Source organism: Oncorhynchus masou, chromosome 12 (genome assembly GCF_036934945.1).
Source record: "Oncorhynchus masou masou isolate Uvic2021 chromosome 12, UVic_Omas_1.1, whole genome shotgun sequence".
NCBI classification, from domain to species: Eukaryota; Metazoa; Chordata; class Actinopteri; order Salmoniformes; family Salmonidae; genus Oncorhynchus; species Oncorhynchus masou.
The window spans coordinates 32,663,708-32,679,321 of NC_088223.1; the positions used below are offsets into that span (position 1 = coordinate 32,663,708).

The window sequence follows — 15,614 nt, forward strand, 5'->3', positions numbered from 1 at the left end:
AACGTTTCGGTAGTGGTGGCCATTCCAGCTAAGAGGACTGCAGCAGTAGCTGCTGCGTGTGAATGCCTACCTGCTTCCCAATGTCGTCTCGCTCTCCGTGGTACCCGAAGCTGGGGTCCTCCTCCCCGGTCCTCTGTTGTGAGCTCGACGGAACCTGGCTCTCCATCTGAGCCCGCGACTCCCGCTCTGCTGCAGCAGTAGAACCTCTAGCTTTGTTTCTCTCCACCACCTCCTCCTTCTCTCTCTTCTCTTTGGACTGGGCAGAGCTCTGGCGTTTCTTCTTGCCTCGCCGCTGCTGTGTCTTGCGCCTGTCTGACCCAGAGGCTGAAGGCTCTACAGCGGAGCTATGCTCAACAGGTCCCTCCCCCACAGTCGAGACCTGAGATGGGGCTGCAGTCAGAGCGAGTGTTTGGCTCTGCTGCCGAGCCTCTGGGGTGTGCCGGAGGCGATCTCGCTCTATTTCGGCGGCATGTAAGGAGGAGCGGAGCACCTCTACCTCCCCTTGGAGAGATTTGATCTGGAGATGATGATCCTTGATGGAGCAAGCTAGGACTGCAGACTGAACAGGCTGCTCTCTCTGTTGGAGATGTGCTTGGCTCAGAGCAGCTCTCCCTCCCTCCTCTCTCTGCAGTTCCATCTCTCCCTTTCTCTCCTTCAGAGTCTCCCGCTCTCTTTCGAGCTCTTCCTCAAGGTTTTCGTTTTGGGCAATGACCTCTTTGTTTTCTCTCTTGACCTGACTGAGCTCTCCTTCCAGCTCATCCAATTCGCTTTCTGTAACAGTCAGCTGCTCAGTAACTTCAGACAGCCTCACTGCGAGTTCCTCCTTTTCTGTCAGAGATACCTTCAGCTTCTCCATCAACTCAGTAGTGTCTTTCTCTATCGAAGCACCGCCGTTGTCCTCCATTTGGATATTTTCCTTGCTCTCCCTCAGCTCCTGAATCTGCGACTGAAGGCTGGCAAGTTGAGACTCAAACACAAGTGTCTCCTTGAGAATCCTCTCTTCCAACTGCGCCTTTACCTCAACAAGGCACGTATACTCCTCCGTGAGCTCCTGATAGTTCACCTCAAAGTTATTTTCGGCAAAAGAGAAAGTGTTCCTTTGCTTTTCAATCTCCTCTTGCAACTCTACCACTTGTCGCTGCTTTTGTTCATTTTCTGTGGTGAGAGATTTACATTTTTTCGTCTTGGACTCCACTTCCTCTTTCATGGTGTTGTTGGTTTCCATCAAAATCCTATTTTCTGACTCCTGCCCCCTCCATTTGTTATCCCAGCTCTTTTCTCTCTCCTTGGACTCATTTTCTAGCAACTCATTCTTTTTCAACAGCATTTGGATTTCCCTTTCCATTCTGACACTTTCTTCTCCACGCTTTCGCAGTTCCTCAACCTCTAACTGAAGTTCCTTGAGTTGCGCCACCAGCTCTTCGGCTTTTGAACTGTGCAGTGCCATCTTTAGGTCGTCTTTCAGTGTAACAATTTGGTGTAACAGCTCGTCCCGCTTGACCTCATAACCGTTCCGCAGTTCCTCCAGGGCTCGGCTGTGCCGAATGGATGCCTCGTTGAGGATGTTCTCAGCGTTGAGATGGCTTTCCCTCTGGAGGTCCTCCCGAAGGAGAATGAGCTCCTCCTCGTGGCTGAAGAGGAGCTGTGTCCTCAGCCTCTCCAGTTCCGACTCCTGTGACTCTGCCATGCGGTCCAGCACTGCGTCCTTTTCACGCTCCATCATCTCCAGTTTGATCTTGTAGTTGGTTGTCTCCGACTCGTGCTTGGCCTCAATCTCTTCTGCTGACTCTGCAGCGGCAGCTAGTTGGGCCTTCAGGTCATCAATGGTTTCCTGGAAGCGCTGCAGATCACCCCGACAACGCTCATGGACAGCAAAGTTATGGGAGGCCTGCTCCATTTTGGCATGGGCTGAGCGGAGGTCCTGGAGCAGGTCAGTCACCTGACCCTGAAGGTTGAGCTTCTCCTGCGCCACCTGGGTCAGCTCCTGTCTGGCCTTCTCATGGAGAGCCTGGGCCTCTAGGAGCCTCTGCTGAAGCTCTGCGATCTTGCTCTTAAGCTCAATCACCACCTCGGGACTGGGCGCGGGTTGCTGAGCTCTTAGAAGTGCTAGATCTTCGCGATGCTGCTCTGTGACCCGCTCCAGGGCCGCAGAGTGCTGCAAGCGAAGTTCCAGCTTCATCTGGACGATCTGTTCACCGTACATCTCATCTAGCTCTGCCCGAAGATGCTCCAGCCTGCGGGCTGAGTCCTCCTCTATTCTCTGGACGGTGTTGCTCTCTGACATGCTCCCCTGATGGCATCGCTTCTGGAGATCTTCCACAGTGCCCATTAGCTGCTGGATTTCGCTGGAGGACATCCGCTCCTTCTGCCTAGAGGCTGAGAGTTCGCACCTGCATGACTCTAACTCATCCCTACAGCTATCCCACTCACCCTTACTGCTCTCCAATTCAACCCTACAACTATCCAACTCACCCTTACAGCCCTCCAGCTCAACCCTACAGCTATCCAACTCACTCTTACTGCTCTCCAGCTCAATCCTACAGCTATCCAACTCACCCTTACTGCCCTCCAGCTCAACCCTACAGCTATCCAACTCACCCTTACTGCTCTCCAGCTCAACCCTACAGCTATTCAACTCACTCTTAGTGCTCTCTAAGTCCCTCTTACAGTTATCCAAGTCACTCTTACAGCTCTCCAGCTCTTGAGCCTTTGAGGACATTTGCTGGTTGAGGCCGTTTAAGCATTTCTCAGAGGCCGTCAACTCACCCTTTAGCTGGTGGAGGGAGGAGTCATGTTCTGACATGACTCTCTCTTGCTCGGCAATCAGCAGTTCTTTCTCGTTCATCTTCTGTGCAAAAGTCTCCTCAGTCATCCTTCCCACCTGTGTAAGCTCCACCTTGAGCATGGTCAGTGTACGCTCGTGTTCTGTTATTATTGCAGTTTGTTCCGAAATCAGCAGGTCTTTCTCATTTAACCTTTGTGCAATTGATTCTTCTGTTCTTCTTCCTCCCACCTGTGAGGGAAAAGTAAGAATTAGACATACAGGTAAAATGTCAAATATAATTCAAATCTCATACTAAAACGGTTTAAATAAAACTTCTACAAAACAGCCCTTAAACTAAATTATGTTTTTGTAAGGTAATAAGCTAATAATAGTAAGAAATGTAATCAGATTTCAAAATACACCCTGTAATCAACCACCTTTAAAAGAGATCCATTGAATAGATCAATAAATTTCATACAAGCAGATATTTTCACCTGAATGACAGGCATTGACAAACACCAAATACGCAGCCGTCTCACCATCTCAGCCTCGTTGAGCCGGTGCTGAAGCTGGCTGACATGCAGCAGATGCTCCTTGCTCATCATTTGGTGCGCTCTGACCTGGCCATCCATCTCCTCCAGCTGCTGCTGGTATTGGACGAGCTGCTGCTTGGACTGCAGGAGGTCCTGTGCTGTGCTGCTGTGGCTGGTGTTCCTCAGTGTCTCGCCTGCCTGCAGCTGTCAATCAAACCAGAGGGTGTTCATGTTCCCATGAAAACTGGGGAAAACAACAATATCACCACCACATCTGTTGTATAATTATTAGAAGGGTAATAAAATCCATGAAATGTTGATAGAGCAGGGTAAAGCTTGAGACAGAATAAGATCGCATAGGACTAGCACAGGTATGTCTAACCTAGAGTTGCGAAAAATCCAGTAACTTTCCCGGTTTTCCAGAAATCCCAGTTGGAGGATTCACAGAATTCTGCTTTTCCCCCACTGTTTAAAGGAATATTCCAACAAGGTTCTCTGGAAAACCAGGGAAGGATACCGAATTTTTGCAAACGCCCGATGGTTCTCCCAATCACGGCCAGTTGTGATACAGCCGGGAATCAAACCGGGGGCTGTAGTGACGCCTCTAGCACTGAGATGCAGTGCCTTAGACCGCTGCGTCACTCGGGAGCCCCTTCATTAGGAATGCTTTTCCAACAGCCTTGAAGGAGTTCCCACATATGCTGAGTACTTGTTGGCTGCTTTTCCTTCACTCCGTGGTCCAACTCATCCCAAACCATCTCAATTGGGTTGCGGTTGGGTGATTGTGGAGGCCAGGTCATCTGATGCAGCACTCCATCACTCTCCTTCTTGGTTGAATAGCCCTTACATAGCCTGGAGGAGTGTTGGGTGATTGTCCTGTTGAAAAACAAATGATAGTGGGACTAAGCACAAACCAGATGGGATGGCGTATCGCTGCAGCATGCTGTGGTAGCCATGCTGGTTAAGTGTGCCTTGAATTCGAAATAAATCACTGACAGCGTCACCAGCTAAGCAACCCCACACCATCACAACTCATCATCCGTTCACCTACTTTGCATCTCACAAAGACATGGGTTGGAACCAAAAATCTCAAATTTGGACTCAGACCAAAAGGACAGACTTCCACCGGTCTAATGTCCATTGCTCGTGTTTCTTGGCCCAAGAAAGAATCTTCTTATTGGTGTCCTTTAGTAGTGGTTTCTTTGCAGCAATTTCACGATGATGGCCTGATTCACGCAGTTTCCTCTGAACAGTTGGTGTTGATGTGTCTGTTACTTGAACTCTGTGAAGCATTTATTTGGGCTGCAATCTGAGGTACAGTTAACACTCGCGTATCCTCTGCAGCAGCGATAACTCTGGGTCTCCCTGTCCTGTGGCAGTCCTCATGAGAGCCAGTTTCATCAAAGCGTTTGATGGTTTTTGCTTCTAGCAAAGCACTTTGAAGAATCTTTCAAAGTTCCGGAAATTTTCCACATGACCTTCATGTCTTAAAGTAATGGACTGTCATTTCTCTTTGCTTATTTGAGCTGTTCTTGCCATAATATGGACTTGGTTTTTTACCAAATAGGGCTATCTTCTGTACACCACCCCTGCATTGTCACAACACAACTGATTGGCTCAAACGCATTAAGTCAAGAAATTCCACAAATTAACAAGGCACACCTGTTAATTTAAATGCATTCCAGGTGACTAACTCATGAAGCTGGTTGAGAGAATGTCAAGAGTATACAAAGCTATCATCAAGGCAAAGGGTGGCGAAACAATATATTTAGATTTGTTTAACACTTTTTTTGGTTACTACATGATTCCATGTGTTATTTCCTAGTTTTAAGTCTTCACTATTATTCTACAATGTAGAAAACAGTAAAATATTGAAAAACCCTGGAATGAGTAGGTGTGTCCAAACTATGGACTGGTACTGTACATGTGACCCGTTTCAGGAAACTAGACATATGTCGCAAGTCCCGACTTCACAGGTGAGCAATTTTAACTTTTTTTATTTTTATCAAAATGCATTTTTTTGGTGGAAATGTGAACTTTCATGTGCCTTAATTACAAACCTGTATGAAAACTGTAAATACGAATAAAATTGTTAAATTACCAACCGTGTTGGTTAAGCCACAGAAACAGACAGCAACCTTCCCACTAATGGATGGGCTGGATAATGAGTGGGCTGGACAAGCCGAGGAGAGAGGATTGGTATGCCATATAGAATGCTTCCGTCTATTTGAGCTGGTCAGTCTGATGGTAATCCTGTCAAACACTGCTTAAAAAAAAAAAACGTATCGCGTAGTGGAGCTGCATAAGTGTTTCTCTCCACTTTCTGGAGGACCGAGTTTCGAATTCAGTGGAATTAGATTTATGATAGCTAAAGAGATGTTGTACTAAATGTTAGCAGGCTGGCTCCCTAGCTAAAGTTATGTGTACTATTCATATCCCAGAACCATTTGCTTTGCTAGTTAGAGCCCAATGTTAGCTAGCGAGCATTGAATCTGGTTGGTTAGCTCCCAGCAGATTCATGCAGGTTAGTAAGGACATGATTTGGCACTGTGTTCATTGTTGTTTAACTAGCTAACATTATCTGGCTGGTATGTTAGCTAACGTTACGTGATATGTGTGATCTTACACATCGTTTACCTAGCTAGGTTCTTGTTAACCTAGCTAGCGAGCTAGATACACGTCTTAAGCTAAAGTGTACAACACCCGTTGAATATGGCCGGTGTCAGTAAACTTCAGCAAAAAAGCAAAATTAAATTGTTGCCATCAGAGCTCGTTAGACTGTTGTCATGTTATCCAGGAGGTAAACAAATCATCGGCCAGACCATCAAGTGCGTGCTCTGAACGCACCGAGAGCAAAACGAGATGGGTGGGGCAAAAGCTTAAGACAGTATGAACGATGCTGAATGGGAGTAGACAAAGAGCTCTTCACTAGATACCAAAACATTCAAAGGTAATTTTCTCAAAAGTGAGTTTATCATCAACTTGCAAAGCAGAATTACTTTGGAGTACTTAGAGTACAATATGCTGAGAGAGGCTGGACTGAGGGCTTGTAGGCCTGTTGTAAGGCAGGTCCTCACCAGACATCACCGGCAACAAATGTCGCCTATGGGCACAAACCCACCTCAAAACTGCCGTGTACAATATACCATTTTGTGGCTCTGAGTCTCTACTTTTATCCAATGTAAAAAGCACATTTTCAAATTTTGTTACATAAGACCAAATCCGGGTGGTAAGTCACATTTACATACATAAACTCAGCAACAACAAAAAAACGTCCCCTTTTCAGGACCCGGTATTTCAAAGATAATTTGTAGAAATCGAAATAACTTCAGACCTTCATTGTAAAGGGTTTGAACACTGTTTCCCATGCATGTTCAATGTACCATAAACAATTTATGAACATGCACCTGTGGAACGGTTAAGACACTAACAGTTTGCAGACGGTAGGCAATTAAGGTCACAGTTATGAAAACTTAGGACACTAAAGAGGCCTTTCTACTGACTCTGAAAAACACAACAAAAATGCGTGAACGTGCCTTAGGCATGCTGCAAGGAGGGATGTGGACTGCAGATGTGACCAGGGCAATACATTGCAATGTCCGTACTGTGAGACGCCTAAGACAGCACTACAGGGAGACAGGACGGACATCTGATCATCCTCGCAGTGGCAGACCACGTGTCACACCTGCACAGGATCGGTACATCCGAACATCACATCTGTGGGACAGGTACAGGATGGCAACAGACAACTGCCTGAGTTACACCAGGAACGCGCAATCCCTCCATCAGTGCTCAGACTGTCCACAAAAGGCTGAGAGAGGCTGGACTGAGGGCTTGTAGCCCGGTTGAAAGAAAGGTCCTCACCAGACTTCACCGGCAACAATGCCGCCTATGGGCACAAACCCACCGTCGCTGGACCATACAGGACTGGCAAAAAGTGCTCTTCACTGACGAGTCGCAGTTTTGTCTCACCAAGGCTGATGGTCGGATTCGCTTATATCATCAAAGGAATGAGCGTTACACCGAGGCCTGTACTCTGGAGTGAGATCTTTTTGAAGGTGGAGGGTCCGTCATGGTTTGGGGTTGTGTGTCATAGCATCATCGAACTACGCTTGTTGTCATGCTGTGCATTGGAGGCAATCTCAACGCTCATCTAATCCTGACATGACAATGCCACCAGCCATACTGCTCGTTCTGTGTATGATTTCCTGCAAGACAGGTTATGTCAGTGTTCTGCCATGGCCATCGAAGAGCCGGGATCTCAATCCCATTGAGCATGTCGGGGACCTGTTGGATCGGAGGGAGAGGGCTAGGGTCATTCCCCCCAGAAATGTCCAGGAACTTGCAGGTGCCTTGATGGAAGAGGGGGTAACATCTCATAGCAAGAACTGGCAAATCTGGTACAGTCCATGAGGAGGAGATGCACTGCAGTACTTAATGCAGCTGGTGGCCACACCAGATACTGACTGTTACTTTTAAAATGATAAACTTCGATTAGCTAACGATTAGCTGATAATGAGCCTTGGTACGCCTATGTAGATATTAAAAAAAATATATATTCTGCCGTTTCCAGCTACAATAGTAATTTACAACAATAACGTCTACACTGTATTTCTGATCAATTTGATGTTATTTTAAATGGACAAAAAAATTAAGACATTTCTAAGTGACCCCAAACTTTTGAACGGTAGTGTTTTCTTCTTGTATTATAGACTAGGGTGGGATATTATGGTGTAGTGTAGTGTATAGATTAGACAAGAATGTCTTACCTGCTGGAACTGAATGTGTAGTTTCTGGCTCTGCTCAGTCATCTCCAAGAACTCCCTCATGACCTCATCCTTCTCTTTGCGAGACTGCTGCAGATTGGCTGTGAGTTGGGTGATGATGCCGTCTCGCTGCTTTAAGGCAGCCTTGAAGTCCTGCAGCTGGAGGAGAAAAATAAGTGCAGTGTGTATACATTGCATAATAAACATCAGTGATTCACAAGTCACACTTTAGTATGACAAAGAAAACAGTACACTGGCTTGACTTGATAAAGACAAAAGGTGGTCTCAAAAACAGAAGTAGCTCGTTGTGATATTTTAAGGGTAGAGGTGATTTTTTTACTTTATTTTACCTTTATTTAACTAGGCAAGTCAGTTAAGAACAAATTCTAATTTTCAATGACGGCCTAGGAACAGTGGGTTAACTGCCTGTTCAGGGGCAGAACGACAGATTTGTACCTTGTCAGCTCGGGGATTTGAACTTGCAACGCTCTAACCACTAGGCTACCCTAGCGCCCCATTTAAAGGAGTATGGATGGTAATACAACCACCAATCAATGTTTTTAAACCAAACGAGAAAAGGGATGCATTCCATTGAAAAGGGAAATACCAAGAATAGTTTATGTACTTGTTCCGTGTGTTTGACAATTCACTTGATCTTCACAGAAATCTCATATATTTAAGTAGTAATCTGAATATCAGTATATAAATGCTTAGAAATAGGTTCCTTGACAGATAAGAACAAAAATAAGTAGGCCTAAACTACAAAACTATACAAATTATTAAAAATAGAGAACCACAGCAGTGAAAAAAGGAAATATTAATCATAACATGAATTTTTAACAGTGACTCCTGCTGGGTAGCAAAATTATTATCAATATGAGAGCTGCACCCTCAAATGAAGGTCAGCCCCTTGGTGTGGGCTCAGCAAGGCCAACCCCTTATGCAATCTGGTTGATGAATTAAGACTCAAACACACACTACAACAAATAATAATGTTTCATGAACAGTTGCAGATAACAGGTGAAGCAGGTTATCTACTACTTTCTAACTACCAATCTTAATTCCTTCATACATAACACAGAGCGCATATTACCTGTTGTACCCCCTCTGAACTGAAAGCCACTCTAAATTCCTCCAGCTCTCGGCTCAGCTCCTCTACCGCCAGAGTCTTGGCAGCCAGCTCTTCCTCCATGACCTGTACACTTCCACCCCTCGCCTCCTGCTGAACAGAGCCCACTTCCTCCTGTCGTAGGGGGGAGAAGTGGCTAGATTAGTAATTATCTAACATCCAAAACTGACACAGAATGGAGGGAAATGGTAGCTAGCTTAGCATTTAGCTAACCTACAAAACCACCACTGAAGCAATTAGTTAGCATCCAAGGCCGTTACAGAACTGAGGGGAATGGTAGAAATTAACTAACCAACATCAAACTGCCAAAGACCTGGCAGCCATTAAAGAGCACGGTGCTGATAATGGTGCCCTCTTTCGCTTTACCTCTGTACTTCACTACTCTTAGCTTAATCCGTCACACTCTCTGCATTTTTCTACCTCGCTCTCTCTTCTTTTCCTCCTCAGAATGATTTTACTTCTTTACTCTCAAGCAGAAACAGTCAATCACTGCATTTGTTGTCACTCAGACTCTGTCCCCTCCTTCTCCCTTTTCTCTCTCCCTCCATCCCTCCCTCTTCCTGCCTGCAAATGGCAGGATTACCCGTGTGCCTTGGCAAATGAACAGCTCTTGCATCCCTGTCCAATGCCCTCTTCTCTAGCCACTTCACCATTCCATCCTCCAATCCCTCTTTCGACTTCTCTTCCTCCCTCCGTTTTCCTCTTGGTCTGACTTCCAGAGTAATTTCCACATCTGAAATGTCAAGCAGCCCCCATTCCATACTCCCCATCTCTGCTGTTAAAATGGGGTGTAAAAGTTAAAGTATGACGGCAGCAGCCCACGGACAATGCTGCACTGTAGTCCCTGGCCTTGAATCAAAACCACTTCACAAGCACACACTGAGGATTCCAGGAGTAGAGAATAAAAAAGCAACATGGTTAGTGAGTTAGTCGGAGGACAATCTCAGGGTTAGGAGGTCAGAATGCAGTGTGGAGACAGAGCAAAAGTGTTACAGTAAAAAAAAAAAGACAGTAGCTGGTTGCCTATTTTATTGTTGTACTGTACCCAGATAAACTCCTTGTAAGTCTCCATTGGGTTCTCGGTCATCTCAAGGCAGCCATTCACCTGTTAATTCACAATACTGTTTGGTAAAGCAGGGAGATTTCATGGTTCAGCTTCCCACTGTTCACTGGTGTACAGAGCACAGAGTGAAGGATATAATTCAATTTAGAATTTTGGTTCTGTCGTCCATGTCAGGCTTTAAAATAATGACTGGCGCCTTATCCAAACCGTTATACTCCGTGTCACAGGCAAAGCTTTTAATGGCGGCTCTGTAGAAGAGGGGAGGAGGTGAGGTGCGACGGGACTACTTTGACTTGTCGAGTTCAGATAAATGCCAGACGGGGACTTGGGGAGCTGAGTGTCTGGCAACAAGCTAGCCAAGTCACATTGTCTGTTCCAAAAGGCAACCTGGGAAAAGGCAGGCCTGTCCAAGGACCAAAGCCCCAAACCGTAACACTAATCCTAGCAAAGGACCTTATTAACAGATCTAAGATCAGCTTACCCTCTGTCAAATCTGAACCTTAACCACTAGGGGAAATCGTTTTTTAAGGTGAGATAACAAGGCATTTTGCAATTTGGGTGAACTATCCCTTCAAATACAATGTATTAACTCCATTTAAAAGTGTTCTCTGGTGTAAACTACGACGAAGTTAACTCACCTCGGAGGAGTAGTCTTCGGCTGTGGTGGACACTTCACTATCTGGCTGAAATAGGAAACAATAAGAGGATTCATCAGACCCTGCATGGGGAGGACCATAATAGTCACCAGTACAAGTGGTCCACACAAACAAGCAGAGGGAATGGGGCCTCCCGAGTGGTGCAGCGGTCTAAATGCTAGAGGCGTCAGTACAGATCCGGGTTCGATCCGGGCTGTGTCGCAGCCAGCCGTGATTGGAAGACCCACGAGGTGGCTCACAATTGGCCCAGCATCGTACGGGTCAGGGGAGGGTTTAGACAGCCGGGATGTCCTTGTCCCATCGCACTCTTGCCTACATTACAAGACAGCTACTTTTCAATGGAATAATGGCCATGATCATTAGAGCCTATTCTAGATGGGCTAATTTCACTTGAACAAGATTCAAAGTTGGAACACCATGGTGCAAGACGAGGAGAAATTAAATGAGAGCTTTTATTGTCCGAGTTTATGGAGCAGTAGGCCGATAGTTCCTGTGGCGGGCCGGGCGCATGCACGCTGACAGGGTCACCAGTTGGACGGTGTTTCCTCGGACACATTGGTGCAGCTGGCTTCCGAGTTAAGCGAGCAATGTGTCAAAAAGCAGTGCGGCTTGGCAGGGTGTGTTTCAGAGGACGCATATCTCGACCGTCGCCTCTCCTGAGTCCTTACAGGAGTTGCAGCGATGGGACAAGACTAACTACCAATTGGATATCACGAAATTCGGGAGAAAAAGGGGTGATGAAAATGAATACATTTTTAAATATAATTTTAAAAACAAGCATAGGGAAAAACAAAGCTTCAAAGTGCATTAAAACTGATGGACCATAACATGAGTATGCAGTTTTAGCTAAAACAAGTCCATCCTAGGTCAATATTGAGTGTACAGTTAGAATTCTGCTGTTCATGATATGACAAGGCTATTGTCCTCTCATTTCCGATTAGCCTTTGTGCAGCCAGTTCTGGTCAGTTTCGGGAGAAGAATGGGTTAATTATGGCGATGTCAAATGCTGTCAACCCGTTTGACCTACATTCATTGGGGCATTTTGGAAGCATGGGGTGCCACATTCAATAACCGGGCGCAACCTACTTTCATAAGACAGCTTCTTTTCAATGGAATTATGGTTAGCACTCGCACAGATCTCTGTGAACCAGTCTGCCTATACAAGTGGCTTGGAGGGGAACACTTTGAAGCTGGTGTTTCCACAGCAACCCCTCTCTGCAAGGGAAGTTGTATGGCTACTTAGAACGTCTCCGTGTTCATTCAATGGTGCACCCAGGGCCAATTACACCCTTTGTCTTGGAAAGGAAAACCCATTGTTTGGAGAACAAACAGACTAAAAACAAAATGGTTTTAACTAAATGTTTGAACCATTTATCAGTCTCATTATTACAAATATGGATTCAGGTAAGTCTGAACTCAAAGGCATGAGTCTAAACTCATGAGCATCTTGGACCTACGAAAATGTTATCATAAATGACAGAAGTAGAAATTCATGACAAACAGGTGCTGCTCAAAATGTCTGCATGCCTATAGAAATACAGTAGGAGAAAGTGCTGAGCTATACCTCAAGAATACCGACCACCAAAAGAAAAGACAAGAAGCAGCCACTATTCAATCACCTCCGTGTCCATTTTGTGCTGCAAGGCCACAAAGCTCTACAACCAAAGAATGAGGCGGCTTAAACAGTTTAAAGGCAATTCTGTTGCCATGGCAACCCATCATTTCCTAGTCACATTCGGGTGGCAAGGAGAGAAGAAATACTGTGTGGTTTTTCAGCAACAGAGGGAATGAAAACTAATGCGGTTCGTGACACAAGTAGTACAAAGGAACAGAAGGGAGGGAGAAAAGAGGAGTTTGCATTGTTCGGTGTAGGTGCAGAGTTGGGGGTGGCATGGTGCATACAGCCTGGTTGATGCTTGTGAATGCGCTCAAGGTTGTGAGGGGCTTGCCGATTGTCTGAAAAAGATTTTTTTTCACATTGATGATGTAACGGCGAGCTATATTAAAAATGACAGGATAAGACGGTCATTTGAACAAGGGAGAGAATCATTGAGCAAGCTTGCAATGAAGCTTTATAAAGAAATGTCTGCAGAGATAGGAAAAGAAGTCTGAACAAAATTTTCACCACATCCTTACTTATCTTTTTGGTTATTATTTTGCTCATTATCTAACCAAAGTTGAAAGAACACTCCAACCCAACCCTCTAGCACAATAACAATATTCACAAAAATAAAAGAAATGCAGTTTGCCAGCTGTAACTCAGTTGTTAAATTCAGCAAATCAAGAGGTAACACAGCACTAACAAGGACACTTATTAGCTGCTCCACTGTTCATCCCTTTAACCCAGAGTTTCCCAAACTTGGTCCTAGGGACCCCACGGGGTGCACGTTTTGTTTTTTTGCCCTATGACTACACAGCTGATTCAAATAATCAGCTGTGTAGTGTTAGGGCAAAAATCAAAAGGGTCACCGCTTAGGGCCCTGAGGAAAGATTTTGGGAAACGCTGCTTCAATATTGTGCCTTTGAAAACCGGCACTCACGAAAGTCGCTCATAGCAACGCATAGGTTTATTCCAGAGACTTATCTGAGACTTGAGACACTGCTCATTCTACTCGAACGGATTCAGACGATGTCTTTTATGCAACAAAATGTGAATCCCTTATCAGGCAGTGAATATGCGTGATTACCAAAACCTTTTTATGTCATGTTTGGACAGCATTCTATTATCCAATGTTCTATTCAACATTTCACATGTACATCTTAGTCATTTAGCAGATACTCTATCCAGAGAAACTTACAGTAGTGAGCGCATAAATTATCATACTAAGCAATTAAAATGTGCATCTTAAAAACTGTACCAATGCATTAGAAGTAAAGAGCACATTTAGTGTTAATTCATATTTGTGATTCAAGTTACCATGATCTTTCCCTAGATGATCAGTATGGACAATACAGGAAGCCACATAAATATAGGCTACTACTGCTTAGTATGTATCCCTACACACATTAGGCTACTTCAACATAGCATCAGCCAAAAAAGAACCTAGAACTAAAATACATGATCCATCTAATCTAGGTCTTGATGAGTGGTTGATTAGCTCAATCAGTTCACCCTTGTGATAAATTCAGCACAGAAGACCAATATCATTTTAATAAACTGTAATTTCAGGGCCAGGAGAAGTAGCAGTTCTCATCCCTTTTCACACTACTGAGCCAAGCCAGTTTCTTCTCTAGTCTTTTCAATGCAGACTCTCCAAATCAAGCAAGGCTGCACGCTAGGAGAAGCTCAATTCAAATGGTAAATCAATGGTTAGGGATGGTAGAGAAGTTTTTGGCCTTACCTCTATGGTGTACGTCTGGTCGTGTTTGACCGTCTCACCACTGTGCAGGGTCCTGGCGAAGGTAAACTCTGTGGTAGGGGGGTCCAGTTCCCCTCTTCTTCCTACCTCCCCCCCATTCCCCTCCCCCACTGACTGATCTAACTCCTGCTCAGCCTCCCCTCTCGCCGGTCCATCCCCACCCGGGTTGTCGTCTGTTTCTCTCCTATTTTTCTTCTTCTGCTTCTTCTTCTGTCTGTCGGCATGAGCTTTCCTCTGCCGGTACTCAGCCAACTGGGGTCACACAGGGAGAGGAAAAGCAGACAACAGGCAAGGCAGGGTCAGTGAGGTTAAATACAGAGATTACAGTGTGTCTGCACTGATTAAGAAGCAGTCCAACAAATTTAGCAAAATTCTAGGTTTATTAAGTCTAGAGGCTATGCTACACTGACTATACTACATCTATAGGCTAAATACTACACTTTACATTCCTTTAAAAAAGCAACCACAATCAACGTCAAATTATCTTTGATGATTAGTTCAATTAGCCTTTTCTGATAGATGAGGCCTACCCAAGAATCAACAACTTTAGTTGGTGTTTCAAATTAAAGAGAAGAAATACCTACAGTAGTGCTACATAGCTTGGTAAAGCTCATGTGAAACATTGCATGCATCCCGGCGCGAGCAACCTCGGATGCAAATGTGAATACTTACCGTACATAGGCCTTAATGACCAACAGTTAGCTTCCTGTTGTGGCTACCCCTAATCTTTTAAATACCCACTAAAAGGATGACATTTTTTAAACTCCCTATATGTCAAACATCTAATGACTTAAACGCATTGGTAATTTGGTATATGGATAAACTGCTGTTGTTTTCATCACCCCTTAAAGCTTTCGCCATTTACAATTGTCCCCCCTCCCCTAAATATTAGTGTGCATGTCTTTAGTAACAAATGGAAGAGAAACTGTTTGATAGGATGATTACATCTGGATCCATGTAAATCTCGGAGATGGCCAAATGCTACTTAAGCAAATGGCGGTTTTGGAATTAGCGAAAGTCTAAAAGTCACCCAAAATCCATCCTAATCTACCACGGCACTCCCTTCATCGAGTTTCAGACTTTCATTTCCATATCCCTTGAGGGGGCAGGCTTTCTTTGAAACAAACGTAGATCGAGGGTGTGTGAACAATCCCAGGTTAATCTGGAGCGGCACTTGGACAAATCTGATGCTTTTAAGAGTGTATCTACTTGAAGCTAAGATCACCTGACCTCCCCTGCTTTTCACAAGCTCTAACAGAGCAGAGAGACCTGGAGAGAAAATGTAGGCTGCTAGTATATTGAGATGCATCATGCCAGGCCTGCTGAATTGAGGGGTATCAACAG

General features: G+C 44.9%; 1 protein-coding gene across 6 annotated transcripts in view; it reads right to left on the reverse strand.

Moving 5' to 3' along the window:
* LOC135549873 (A-kinase anchor protein 9-like) overlaps window positions 1-15,614 on the reverse strand; it is a 123,588-nt gene that overhangs the window by 82,426 nt on the left and 25,548 nt on the right. For 4 of the 6 annotated variants that reach the window (XM_064980238.1, XM_064980240.1, XM_064980239.1 and 1 more), the window contains exons 2-8: window positions 14,253-14,522; window positions 10,894-10,938; window positions 10,238-10,297; window positions 9,157-9,306; window positions 8,067-8,222; window positions 3,304-3,501; window positions 71-3,013 (exon numbers count right to left, since the gene is read on the reverse strand). In XM_064980238.1, coding sequence (XP_064836310.1) covers window positions 71-3,013; window positions 3,304-3,501; window positions 8,067-8,222; window positions 9,157-9,306; window positions 10,238-10,297; window positions 10,894-10,938; window positions 14,253-14,522 — 3,822 coding nt within the window. The remainder of the gene's footprint in view (window positions 1-70; window positions 3,014-3,303; window positions 3,502-8,066; window positions 8,223-9,156; window positions 9,307-10,237; window positions 10,298-10,893; window positions 10,939-14,252; window positions 14,523-15,614) is intronic. The other 2 variants (XM_064980241.1, XM_064980242.1) reach the window with 2 other exon arrangements.